At 34.6% G+C, this 13,168-nt stretch overlaps 1 protein-coding gene across 2 annotated transcripts in view; it reads left to right on the top strand.

Moving 5' to 3' along the window:
* Positions 1-13,168, top strand: part of ADCY8 (adenylate cyclase 8) — a 397,348-nt gene that overhangs the window by 340,727 nt on the left and 43,453 nt on the right. For both annotated transcript variants that reach the window (XM_051971100.1, XM_051971099.1), the window contains one exon: positions 12,105-12,263. In XM_051971100.1, the coding sequence (XP_051827060.1) occupies positions 12,105-12,263 (159 nt within the window). The remainder of the gene's footprint in view (positions 1-12,104; positions 12,264-13,168) is intronic.

The following is a 13,168-nucleotide window of genomic DNA, read 5'->3' as shown; positions in this document are numbered from 1 at the left end:
TGTTTTCATGTATCAGTTAAAGTAGAATATTGAATTAATTCAATACAATCTAGATGATGCAGACCAAATAACTTCCCATTAATAATAAATGCTATCTATATTTCATAAAATTATTGAAGTCAAATCTTACTGCTGTCATTTGAGTTTCAGGGAACTTTGAATAGTTATTTTATAAGTTATAGAGCTCTGATGATAATAGAGAAGATCCCAATAGAGGCAGTTTTCTACTATCAGGAAAATCATGGACTCTTGAAAATCTTAAAATCACAATGATCCCTTATACACTATAATTCTCTCAACTGAGTATAACGTGCTTTCCTATGTATACACATAATGAAATAGGATAGAGATGTCATCATGTTTATTTGAGGATAAAATTGAGATTCATAGACATGAAATGATTTGCCCAAGATTAAACACAGCACATCATATCAAGCACATGTGCTTGCTTCCTTTCTTCCCAGGCCTTCCCATACTACCTGACTTATAGTCCCCAAAGATGATATGTAGGGTGACTCAAATGAGGAGTCGAAGGTGATATCTAGAGTTCAAATCTAGGCAACTGGGAAGATGGTGGTACCCTTGAAAATAATTTTAAAAGTTTAAAAGAAGGAAGGATTCAAAAAAAATGAAATTTTGAAATGTTGACTTTAAGATGTCAATAAGACATTCAATTCAAGATGTCTAACAATCAGTTAGGTAAAATTGGAGCTTGGGAGAAGGGAGGTGAAATAAATAAGTCTTCTGCATAGAGATGGTAGTTCAATCCATGGGAACTGTGAAGATCATCAAATGAGGTTAGAAGGAAAACTTAAGATGAAGATCTAGGAAAAAACTTTGTGGACACCTATGTTAAATGGGTAGGATCTATAGGAAGAGCTACCAAAAGAAACTGAGAAGAAAGAAGTGGTCAGAAAGGTAGAAACAGAACAAAAAGAGTCATATTAAGAAAATCTGGAGAAGAGAGAGTATCCAGAAAGGGATGATGGACAATGGCAAAAGTCTGGGCTGGGTTGGATTGGTTTGCATTACACTAACTTGGATTGGATGAGAGAAATTAAAAAGTGGACTTTGATAACTTCAAAATAAAAGATGCTATATGATACAGGATAAACAAAAACTAACAGATGAAATACTGACTCTCAGAGTTAGAAGAGAAATTAGAGATCATTTAATTGAAACCTTACCTGAACCACAAATTTTCAATATCACATAGATGTTTAAACACTCTCCAAAGATGGGATATTCAATATTCCTTGTGGTGTACCTTCCCATTGTTGCTGACACTGGCCCCAGTTCTGCCTTCTGGAATTAAGCAGCATCAGAGGAATCCAGTTTCTGATTTTTCAGAAAAAAGAAATTTCTCCTTCTCTCAAAACCATCATGAAACAGAATAAATGTCATTTGTTAAATTGGTCAGTAATGTTATTAATATGCCTATTTGGGGGGAAGAATTTAGTTATTCCTAAGAATAGGCCCTAAGAATAAGTCCAGCCAATTTACAAAAACAATGTGTTATCTAATTGTCTCACATACAACCTAATGAATTTATGAAAAAATCTTGATATTGCAAGTGCTGGAGGTGGGGAAGGAGATGTCTAATAAATAGTAATAATAGTATCTATCATTCCATAATGCTTTAAAGTGTGCAAAGAATTTTATAACTATTATCTCATTTCATCCTCACAACAATCATAAGAGGTAAATTCTATTAAAATCTCCATTTTATAGTTGAAGAAACTATGAGAGGTGGAAATAAATGACTTTATCTTGGACATCCAGTGAGTAAGATTCTGATATTGGATTTGAACTCTGGTCTTCCTGTCTCCATGTTTAGCACTCCATCAGCATGATGTTCCTCTATAAAATCCCCAATTAATATCATTTAACTTATTCTTAAACATCCCCAAAAATGAGGAAACTAGTAAGTCTGAGGAAATTAATTCTACTGTTTAATCAGTAAACCATCATTTATCATTTATTCTAGACATATCAGGCATTTAGAGTACAAATAACAAAAAAAAAAAAGTGTCCCTTCCCTCTAAGAGTTTTAACTTGGGAAGCAATAAACAAATGAATAGATAGACAGACAGACAAAACAATGAATGAATGAAGCCAAGGGACTTACCCTCCTCTTTCATCCACTAAGTGGCCCCCACAACCAGTTAGAACAAGGCTCATTTGTTCATCAGTCTGACTTCTAATGAAAAGGCTTAAGGCTTCCTTTGTAATATTTTTGGACTCATTAAACTCCAACACCAGTAAAATGTATTAAAACTTAAACTTTAGCTCATGTCTAATATCTCATCCAAAGAGGGGAATAGAAAAGTACTTATCATACAATAAGTATAAATACCTATCCCGTACCAGATACTTAAAGTATCTGGTACGGGATAGGTATTTATTTCCTATACACAAAAGAAATACTTAAGACAAAATTCTCACAAGTATGTATTGACAAACAAATTAAGCATCAGTACTAAGTACTATGTTATTATACTATGCTAGTACATTGATATTTACAGCCATCTAAACTTGAAACACTTTATAAACTTACAGATTACATTTCCCTTCAGCTCAGCATTATTTCCCTCAAAGCCTATATCTTCTGGTAAATCAGACCAGGATTGGGAAGATCTTCTCCGAGAGAGCTAGAGTAGATGCCAAAGGTTCTTCCAAACTAAAGCCAGTAACAATAGAGGAACTAGAATATTCATGTTTCTCAAATTCATGAGGTGGCCTTCAAGCTTGAATATATTCATCTCAGGATTAATACTTGTTCATCTAAGGTTAGGAAAAAAAGAATATACACAGAAGAGGTAGCTACAATCCCAAGATCAGGCTCACCTAGGCAGGATAGTCTTTAATTACCACATGTTCAAATGGCAGGCAGAATTAAAATGGGTAAGATACACTTTGCTGACCCTTTCAGGTGAGATCCTTATTTCATGGAAAGTCCAAAGAAGAACCGAGGACAGAGCTGCACCCTTGTTTAAAAGTATAATACTCAACTCTTCCAAAGCACCGAGTTTTTCCTAGACTGTACATGCACATAGCCTGATGAAAGCAGCCAAAGGTCTCATTATCTGCCACCAATCAAATGTTGAGCTAGAACATGTAGTCATCTAGAATCAAGAAAGGCCATTTGATACACGCCTATTCATCTCTTCCTCTCCTGCACCTCCTTGTTCCTCCTCTATTTCTTCTCCCTCTTCTCTCTTTCTCTCCTATATATAGATAAATAGGTAGGTAAATAGATATATGTATTTACATAAAATATGTATATCTATATACACATATGTGTATGTAACAGATAAATATATTTGTTATACATTTCTATATAAAATATTTAATATATAATTTATATATATATCATATATTTATACATATTCTATATATTTAGTATTTATACCAGGGCTGTGTGCAAGTATAAACTGGATAGGATATAGATAGACAAAAAGGTATAGATAGATAAGGATTTATTTATATATGTGTATATATGTATTCATATATATGCATATATATTATGTTATATGTCATGATTATGTACCTATGATTAAAATATACAAAGCAAAAATAAGTTTGGGAAAGAGGAATATTAGCATTGGAGGCAAGGGGGAACCAGGAAGAATTTTATTTAAAAGGTAGCAGTTGAGCTTAACTTTGGATAAAACTAGGGATTCTTCAAGGCAGAAGTAACAAGGGAAATATCTTCCAGATATCTTAAGTCATATGATGAATACTGGTGAATAGCACAAAATCCATGTTTGAGTTTTATGCCTTTCAAAAATATTCCCAGAACCAGTTCAATTTTTGAATGTTAAAAATTAAAGCACTTTTTTGAGAATCTTAAAAGTTTATTTAAAATCAGCATGAGTTAATAATTAAAAATAATGGTTTTAGTATAAAATACTAATCTCTTCTGAAACTTTCAACTTATGTCAGAAGTTCATCATTCCCACTCATCCAACCCAAAGTAACCAAATGTTGTGTCTATATGTATAATCTTTGAGGGCAGGAATCTTGTCTTCTGACCTTATATCATCTCTTAGAATTCAGAACAGGGGGCTGTGGACATGACATTCTTCAATATGACTACTTTCAAAATTATCCAAAAAGAAAAAAAAAGTCAGATCAGTTTTAGACTGATAGGAAAGAATACATATAATCCTAGGTTACCTATATACTTTGCAAGAACACTAGGAAATAATACAACTCTCACTATGCCAATCTTATACAGGAAGGAATCAAGATTTTAAGTGACTTAACCCATGACTAGTAACTGGCAGTATTAAAGCTTAAACCAAGGTCCTATCACTCCAAATCAGTTCAACAACCATTACTTCTAGACACTTCACCATCCCTGCCTCTTCCATGAAGTCCTTGGTGATAATCAAGAAGAAAAAAAAAAAAAAGATAATCTACTGGTCAGGGTTTTAAAGAAGATTCATTCAGTCAATCAATCAACTAGCATTATTACCTTTTTATGCCAGGAACTCTGCTAGGCACTTCACCAGGCAGACAAAAATAAAAGTCCCTACCTTCAAGGAGCTTACATTCTATCAAATGATTGAACTAATGTCAACAATAAATGCTAATAATTTATACTTTTCAGTTTTTTTTCCTATACAAGGAAAATGAGAGCCAAAGATGTTAGTTGTAGAACTGGGGCTCTGTGCAAAGTTTAGTACCTCTCTGTCTTAAACAAATACCCCCTCTGAAGAAATGCATCATGCTCACTGTCATCTAACTATAGCTTCTGCCAAGTTATTATTCATTGTACCCCATCCAGAACAGAATCTTCCCACTCTTGTGCTTGTTACCTGCTACCCCTCTTTTCTTTTTGTGACTCATGTCTCTCTATTTTTATTAAAGTGCTTAATAATAACCATTGATCCTTCTTACGCAGAAAGATCGACTGTGAGCATATGTAATTAGAATTCTGCCAAGTCACCAAGGTAGTTATGTAACGCAATAATTGGGAAATTTCATCTAGTATCTCTGTGAAAGTGATATGCTAAATACTCCCACCTCCAAGGCAGGTGAGGGAAAGATCAAACTGAGAAGCAGCACCATTTGGTTACATTTCCAGCCTCACAGATGACTCACTCAGAAGCCTTGGGGATGTGTGTGTGTATGAGGGGATCAAGGAGTACAAGGGAGGAATCATCCTCTGCCCCAACTTCATCATTTACCATAGAAGGAGAATCTACTGCCATGAATTCCATGGAATATGACAGGCACTAATGAGGCTGTTTACAAGACATTTTCAGGTCTCCTAAAGGAAGAAATAAGAATGGGTAGACTTCATATAAGATGGAATACAGTGCCTTTTTGTGATCTTTTTCTAATATCGCTGATGTTTATAGGGGACTTGAGGCTTTCAATTTGAAGCTCTTATCTTAGCCCCGTCTTTCCTTCCCAGCTTTTGAACTGAGTTAAAGTGTGCTCTTTCTCTGTCTCTGTCTCCACCTCTTTGTCTCTCTCCCTGTTTCTGTCTCTCTTTATCTTTTTCTCTCTTTGTCTCTCTTAGTCCCTTTGTGTATGTCTCTTCCTTCCTCCTCTCTCCTTCTTCTTCCCCTTCTCCCTTCCTCTTCCCCTCCCCCTCTCCTTCCCCATTTCTTCTCCCTCCACCTTCCCCTACCCTTTCCCTAACTCCCTCTTTTTCTCCCCTCCTCTTTCTCTCTCTTCTCTCTCTCTCTCTCTCTCTCTCTCTCTCTCTCTCTCTCTCTCTCTCTCTCTCTCTCTCTTCTCTCTCTCTCTCTCTCTCTCTCTCCACCTCCCCTCTCCCTCTCTGATCTCTGTCTCTTTCTCTGTCTCTGTCTCTTTCTTTCTCACATCTCTGTCTCTCCAGCCATACTTCCCTCTCCCAAGCTAAGTAATATTGAAGTACCCCCCCAAAAAAAAAACGTGATAGAAATCCCAGAGAGCAAAGTGGGCTTCTGAGGTCTTCTTGTAACTTGACCTGAGGGTATGAGAACTATACACCATATATCTTTATGAGAATAATAGCTCTTATTTATATAGGATTTTAGATGAGAGTTAGTGCCTTCATTTTAAAGAGGAGGGATCTAAACTTCATAGAATTGGGGCATCATAAGATCACCAAGGCTTCTTAAACTAAAGTTCAAAGACTGTCAAAAGATCTATGAATAGATTTTAGGAGATCTGTGAATCAGGATGGGAAATACATACATGCTTATTGAGATTTACTTCTAAATAAATTTAGCATTTCCACAAATTATTTTAAAACATTATTCTGAGGAATCCATAGATTTAAGCAGATAGCCAAAGAAGTCCCAAGACACAGAAAGTTCAGGCATCTTTTATTTTAGCCAGTTCCCTTCATTTCACTGATTAGAAAATTGAGTTCCTCAGTAGGTAATTTCTCTTAATTCCCACATACCAAATATCATGGATAAGATTAGAATCCAGTCTAATTTGTCTGATTTTAAGTATAGAACTTTGTCATGCTGCTTGATCCCCAAAAGGAACCTAGCTCACTTTAAACTCCTTAATGTGCCAGAGCTGATTATCTTTTACTTACTATTAATTTATTCTGAATTCTCTATATAAAATACTTTCTATTTCCAATATTTTTTCCCAAATGTCATTGTTTTTGAGTTGTTAGATCATTACTTTTTTCAGAGAAATTTTCTAATCTTCACAAAATTTTTCTAACATCTTGACATATTTTGTTTCACCAAATATTCCTAGAGAGATTATCCAGACACAGTGGAAAATAACAAAAAATCCCAATGTCAGAAATTCACATTTTTCTTAATTGTGTACAGTGGAACCTTTGCGTTCTTGTAGAAAATTGTCCCAGAACATTAAAATCTGATGCCAAGAATGTCATATCAGTGCAGTCAGCCTGCATTATAATTCAGTTACAATATCTGCTTATTTATATGCCTTGAATGTAAATTATCTTTTGCCTACTGAGTTTTTAAAATATCTTTCCTTGGCTTAGAATTTCCTTGTGGAAAACAATCAACTCCAGGAAGTCAAGGGGTCGTAGATACATGACTAAAGAGAATATCAGAAGCCATCCAATCCAACCTCTTCATTTTATAGTTGAGGATATTGAGGGCTAGCTAAGTTAAATAACTTGCCCACTCAACTAGTAAGTATCAGAACTAAGATTGAAACCCCAGTTCTCTGCCTTTGATCCCAATGCTCTTTCCATTGAAGTATCTCTCTCTATAGGATTTATCCTTATTTGTCCAATTAGAAGTGACATTTGGACTAAGATAAAGCCCATTATCTTCCTTCAGTGACAGGAGTCAATCCAGCTAAGAATGAATTTATTTTAATCTGTTTAAGCCAGATGTCTTTGTGGTTAGGAGCCCCATTTTGTGGTACCCTGGGTCAAAAGTTTATGCTCTTAAAATAATAGAAAAAGAATCACATGAAAAATTCTCCATTTATTCAATAAATCATCTCACAACTATCAGAATGATAAAGATGACAGAATAAAGAAAATGGGAAATATTTGGAAAGTATACTAATACACTGTTGGTGTAGCTATGAATTTGTACAGCAAAAGTCACAAAATTTTACATATCTTTGAGCCGGAAATTCCCCATTGCCCAAAATGCTGAAAGAAAGAGGAATGAGATTCATATATAAAATATTTTTACAATGATTTTTGTTGTAACAAAAACTTGAAACTAAAGGGCTGCCCAACAATTAAGGTATGATTGGACAAATTATGGTATATGAATATAATTGAATATTATTGTCCTATGAGAAATGACTGGTACAGTTTCAAAAAAACTGTTGTATGAACTGATGATAAATGAAATGAGCAGATCCAAGAGAACAAATTATCTAATAACACTAGGAGAAACAACTTTGAAAGATTTAACAATTCTGATCAAAATAATGATTATAACTCCTATAGACTCCCAAGGAAGCATGCTACTCACCTCTTGAAAAAGGGTGATAAGACTGTTTTGAATAAAGCAAATGTTAGGATTTGTTTTGCTTAACCTATGATACTTTTTATGAGAATTTTTCTTTGTTTTTGTTTTGGTTTGGTTTGGTTTAATTTGGTGAGGGGGAAGTTCAGGGCAGAGAAGGGAGCTAAAAAAAGAAAATAAGAAAGGGAAAAAGGCAAATGAAACATTTTTAAATGATTATGTCAGAAGGAAAAGCAGATACTAAGGACAGCTTTGAAAGTCTGTAAAACTTTGAAAGCTATAAAATTTATCATGTGCTTTTTTTAAAAAAAAAAAAGCAGACTATAAGTAACATAGATTTACATTTTTACTTGTGATCTTTTTTTTTCCTCTTCTATTTTGCCTATGGAGATTTTTTTTTTTGGATGTTTGTTAAATTCAGAATAATTTTTCTTCATGACAAAAATGATAGAAGTACAGAATCATAGAATTTCACAAGTAAAAGAGACTCTAGTCACCATCTAATCTAATTCTTTCCATGTTATACTTAGTTCTTTCTTTTACCTAACTACATAGTTTTATTCAACTATATACTTATGTGAATGGATAAGAAACTGTAGGACACAGTGAAAAAAGAGGGATAAATCCTGAGTGAAGAAGTAGAAAGACAGAATTTCAAAGCTGGAAGGAAGCCATAATGGCTAAAATTTAGAGGTGACTAGTTGATATGGTGAGTACATCACTGGACACTAAGTGGGGAAGAGTTGAGTTTAAATGCAGTAGCTATTTACTAGCCCTATGACCTTGGGTAAGTCATTGCTTAGGTTGTTGAAAGGATCAAATGAGATATTTTAAAAGCACTTATCATAGTACCTCACATATTTGTTGTTGAGTAGATTGCTCTTATTCAACTTTGTCCTCATTTTGAGTTTTCTTGGCAAATATAATGGAGTAGTTTGCTACATCCAGGGTCGCATAATTAGTAAATATCTGGGGTTGGATTTGAATTCAGATCCAAATGACTCCAGGCTCAGTGCTCTATCTACTGAGCCACCTACTGTCCCTGTCTGGCATATAGTAAATACTTAATAAATGATTGCTTTCCTTCCTTTTAAACACTTGAATAATAGTGTAACTTATTAATAATTTGTTCTCATATCAAGAATAATTTTTCCATGTTTCACTTATGCCCATTTTGTCTAGTTCTGCCTTCTTGGGCACATAGTAAAAATCTAAAACCTCTTCTACAAATCTGACTTTCTAAGAATCAAACAAGAGTTAATAAGGCACCTGGTTTGATAATATTCATTCAATAGCATTATTTAATTACCTACTGTGTGTCAGACATTGTGCTAAACATTCAAAACACAAAGACTCCATACCATGTCTCCCCACCCAAAATCAGTTCTTACTCTCAAGGAATTTGCATTCTACTGGGGAAAACAATATTTTCACAGATAAATACATAATATATAAAAAGTAAATGGAAAGTAATTTCTATGTTGTTAGGGTTCTAGCAGTCACCTAGATAGAAAAGTCCTTGTAAACAAGATAGAATTTGTGTTAAGTCTTGAAGGAGTCTGGAAATTCTTGGTGACAGAAGTGAGAAAGGAGTGCATCCTAGGCAAGGATGACAGATAACCTCAACACAGGTCTGGAGAAGTATCTAGATTATCTTGTACCAAGAACAGCAAATGGGCCAGTCTGATGGAACACATAATTGATAAGGGAGAATGTAGACTTAAGCCTGAAAAAAAAAAAAAGGTTGGAATTAGATTTCAAAAGACTTGAAATGCTACCCAGTGATGTTTACATTTATATTTAGGATTCAGGACAGAAGCAGACCTGTGGAAGAGGAAGGAATTTATGACCAAAGAAGAACTAGAGATCACTATTGACCACAAAATAGAAAATTTTGATTATATCAAATTGAAAAGTTTTTATACAAACAAACAAATGCAGACAAGATTAGAAGGGAAACAATAAAGTGGGAAAATATTTTTTTACAGTCAAAGGTTCTGATAAAGGCCTCATTTCCAAAATATATAGAGAATTGACTCTAACTTATAAGAAATCAAGCCATTCTCCAGTTGATAAATGGTCAAAGGATGTGAACAGACAATTCTCAGACGAAAAAATTAAAACTATTTATAGACATATGAAAATATGCTCCAAATCATTATTAATCAAAGAAATGCAAATTAAGACAACTTGAGATACCACTACAGAACTGTCAGATTGGCTAGAATGATAGGGAAAGACAATGCGGAATGTTGGAGGGGATGTGGGAAAACAGGGACACTGATACATTGTTGGTGGAATTGTGAACACATCCAGCCATTCTGGAGAGCAATTTGGAATTATGCTCAAAAAGTTATCAAACTGTGCATACCCTTTGATCCAGCAGTGTTTCTACTGGGCTTATACCCCAAAGCGATACTAAAGAAGGGAAAGGGACCTGTATGTAGCAGCCCTGTTTGTAGTGGCTAGAAGCTGGAAAATGAATGGATGCCCATCAATTGGAGAATGGTTGGGTAAATTGTGGTATATGAATGTTATGGAATATTATTGTTCTGTAAGAAATGACCAGCAGGATGAATACAGAGAGGACTGGCAAGACTTACATGAACTGATGCTAAGTGAAATGAGCAGAACCAGGAGATCATTATATACCTCAACAACGATACTGTTTGAGGATGTATTCTGATGGAAGTGGATCTCTTCAATAAAGAAATCCAATTCAGTTTCAATTGATCAAGGATAGACAGAAGCAGCTACACCCAAAGAAAGAACACTGGGAAATGAATATAAACTGCTTGCATTTTTGTTTTTCTTCCCGGGTTATTTATACCTACTGAATCCAATTCTCCCTGTGCAACAAGAGAACTGTTTGGTTCTGCACACATATATTGTATCTAGGATATACTGTAACCTATTTAACATGTAAAGGACTGCTTGCCATCTGGGGGAGGGGAAAAATCAGAACAGAAGTGAGTGCAAGGGATAACATTGTAAAAAAATTACTCTGGCATGGGTTCTGTCAATAAAAAGTTATTTTTAAAAAAGGAGTAAAGATAGGGATAAAAGATAGAGATCCCTATCTAGGAAATTCCTAAAGAGTCTTGAGTAGAATGCTATGGTCAGATCTATGTTTTGAGCATCTCAATTGGGTCCCTATGAAGAATAGGATAGAAAGGAGGGACCAAAAGGAGGTTGTTGCCATAGTCTGGGTAAGCAGTGATGCAATTTCAAGTCTTTAAGACTAGGGAGAAAGCAATAGATTCAAAAAAACATTGACTTAATAAGAATTAAACAAGAGTTGAAAACAATAAGACAACAATAACAAAACAATTACTGATATTGATTCTGGTGCCTTTGGTAGAAATAAAAATTTTAGAAAGAGAAGTGTGTTTGAATCAGTGAGTAAATGAAAAGGAATATTTTAAAAAGTGTAGTTGTATTCTGAACTTAAAAAAAAATAAATCAAGCATGGAGTGGGAGAGGGGAAGGAATATTTCACATGAAGCTGCAAATCTCTTATGTATAGCTTGCTATTCCTTTTAAATAATAAAGTTATAACTTTTTTCTTCCCCCACATTAGAAATAGGTACCATTAGACACAAATATATATACATACATAGATAGGTAATATCATCCTATCCATAGTTCTATTTATCAGTTCTTTCTTTGGATGCATTTCTATGAGAATTCAGAGGGCAGAACAGCATTGATGACTGAAAGTTGTGGGAAATAAATTTCAGTTCAGTATAAGCAATAACTTCTAAACAATTTGAGTTTTCAAAAAATCAAATTAAAAAAAAAAAAAAAAAAGGAAAGTCTTAGCCATTGGTGAGTACTCCATCCCTGGAGATGATGCAGCAATATCTGAATGAACACTTGTTAGGAATGTTGTTGGAGGAATTCCTCCATTGGGCCAACTGTGAGATTATTTGATCCTGTGTCCCCCTTCCATTATAATACTGGAAGAGATTTTAAAAGGTAATCCACTCCATCCTTTTTCTGAAAAGATTGTGATCAAATTGAATACATATAAATTACACATCTAGTGGTGTAAAAAATCCAGAGAAAGTAGTCATGTCACTTTCCTATGTGGATTTAACTTCAGTGCCTAAGAATTCACATTATTTTCTTTCTGTGTCTATTCTTCTGTCTATCCCTTCCTTCCCTTAACACCCACAGCTGGAATATACAGCTCGCCTGGACTTCCTCTGGCGTGTCCAGGCCAAAGAAGAGATCAATGAGATGAAAGAACTGAGGGAGCACAATGAGAACATGCTTCGCAACATTCTGCCAAGTCACGTTGCTCGACATTTCTTAGAAAAGGACCGAGATAATGAAGTGAGTGCTTCCATATCTGGAAGGGATAGTGGTAAAGTTCAACTTATACTTGCCTATTAATACCACTCAGAAAGAAAATTAATGTTGGTCTAAAAGAAAACAGAATGTGGGCAGGTGGAAGTTGAAATTGTTCCTATCTCATAGATTTTAGCCAGTCATGAATTATTCCTGTTGTATAAAATGTGAATTTTTTCAGAGCAGGAGTTTTGTTTTGGGTGTTTTTTTTTTCCTAGTGAATAAAACTTTGACCTTGAAGTAAAAAAGGCTTGATTTTAAATCATTACATCAAATACTGACTAGTCAGGGATCCTGGGCAACTTAAGCTCTTAGTCTCAGTTTCCTTATCTGAAAAATGGAAATAGCAATAAGAACAATAACAATAATAACAAATATCTGATTGATAGGGTTGTTCTAAGGATGAAATGAAATATAATATGGGAAATATTTTATAAATCTTAAAACACTAATGAAATGTCATTGCTGTTGTTAAACCCTGGCTATCCTAGTTCTCACTGCCAGTTATATTACATTCATTTTATTCCTCCAAAGATTCTCCAATACTGCTAAAGGGATGTAGGATGTCTAGGTTCTCTGAAAATGACTCCAAACTCCATTAATGGTATGTTTCAAATATGGGAAGGCTCTCTGTAACTCAGATCCATTTACAAAGAATATATACTTTAAAATGTATAATAATAAATATATAAACAGTTTATCTCAGTTCCCATAGAAAAGTTTTACATAAATATCCAAAACTCATGCTGGGATTGAGTCCCAAGTTGCCTGGTTTTTCAGGGCTTCCTTTCAGCGTTGATCAATGCAGTATCCCATCTGCAATCATGGCTCTGAGGATCACCATGGCTCAAACTTCCAGGACAGGTGAGAATTGCTGCCTGTACCTGAGC

This window comes from Antechinus flavipes, chromosome 1, assembly GCF_016432865.1.
Source record: "Antechinus flavipes isolate AdamAnt ecotype Samford, QLD, Australia chromosome 1, AdamAnt_v2, whole genome shotgun sequence".
Taxonomy (NCBI): domain Eukaryota; kingdom Metazoa; phylum Chordata; class Mammalia; order Dasyuromorphia; family Dasyuridae; genus Antechinus; species Antechinus flavipes.
The sequence above is the reverse complement of the archived record's forward strand: the minus strand, read 5'-3'. Positions and strand labels throughout refer to the sequence as shown.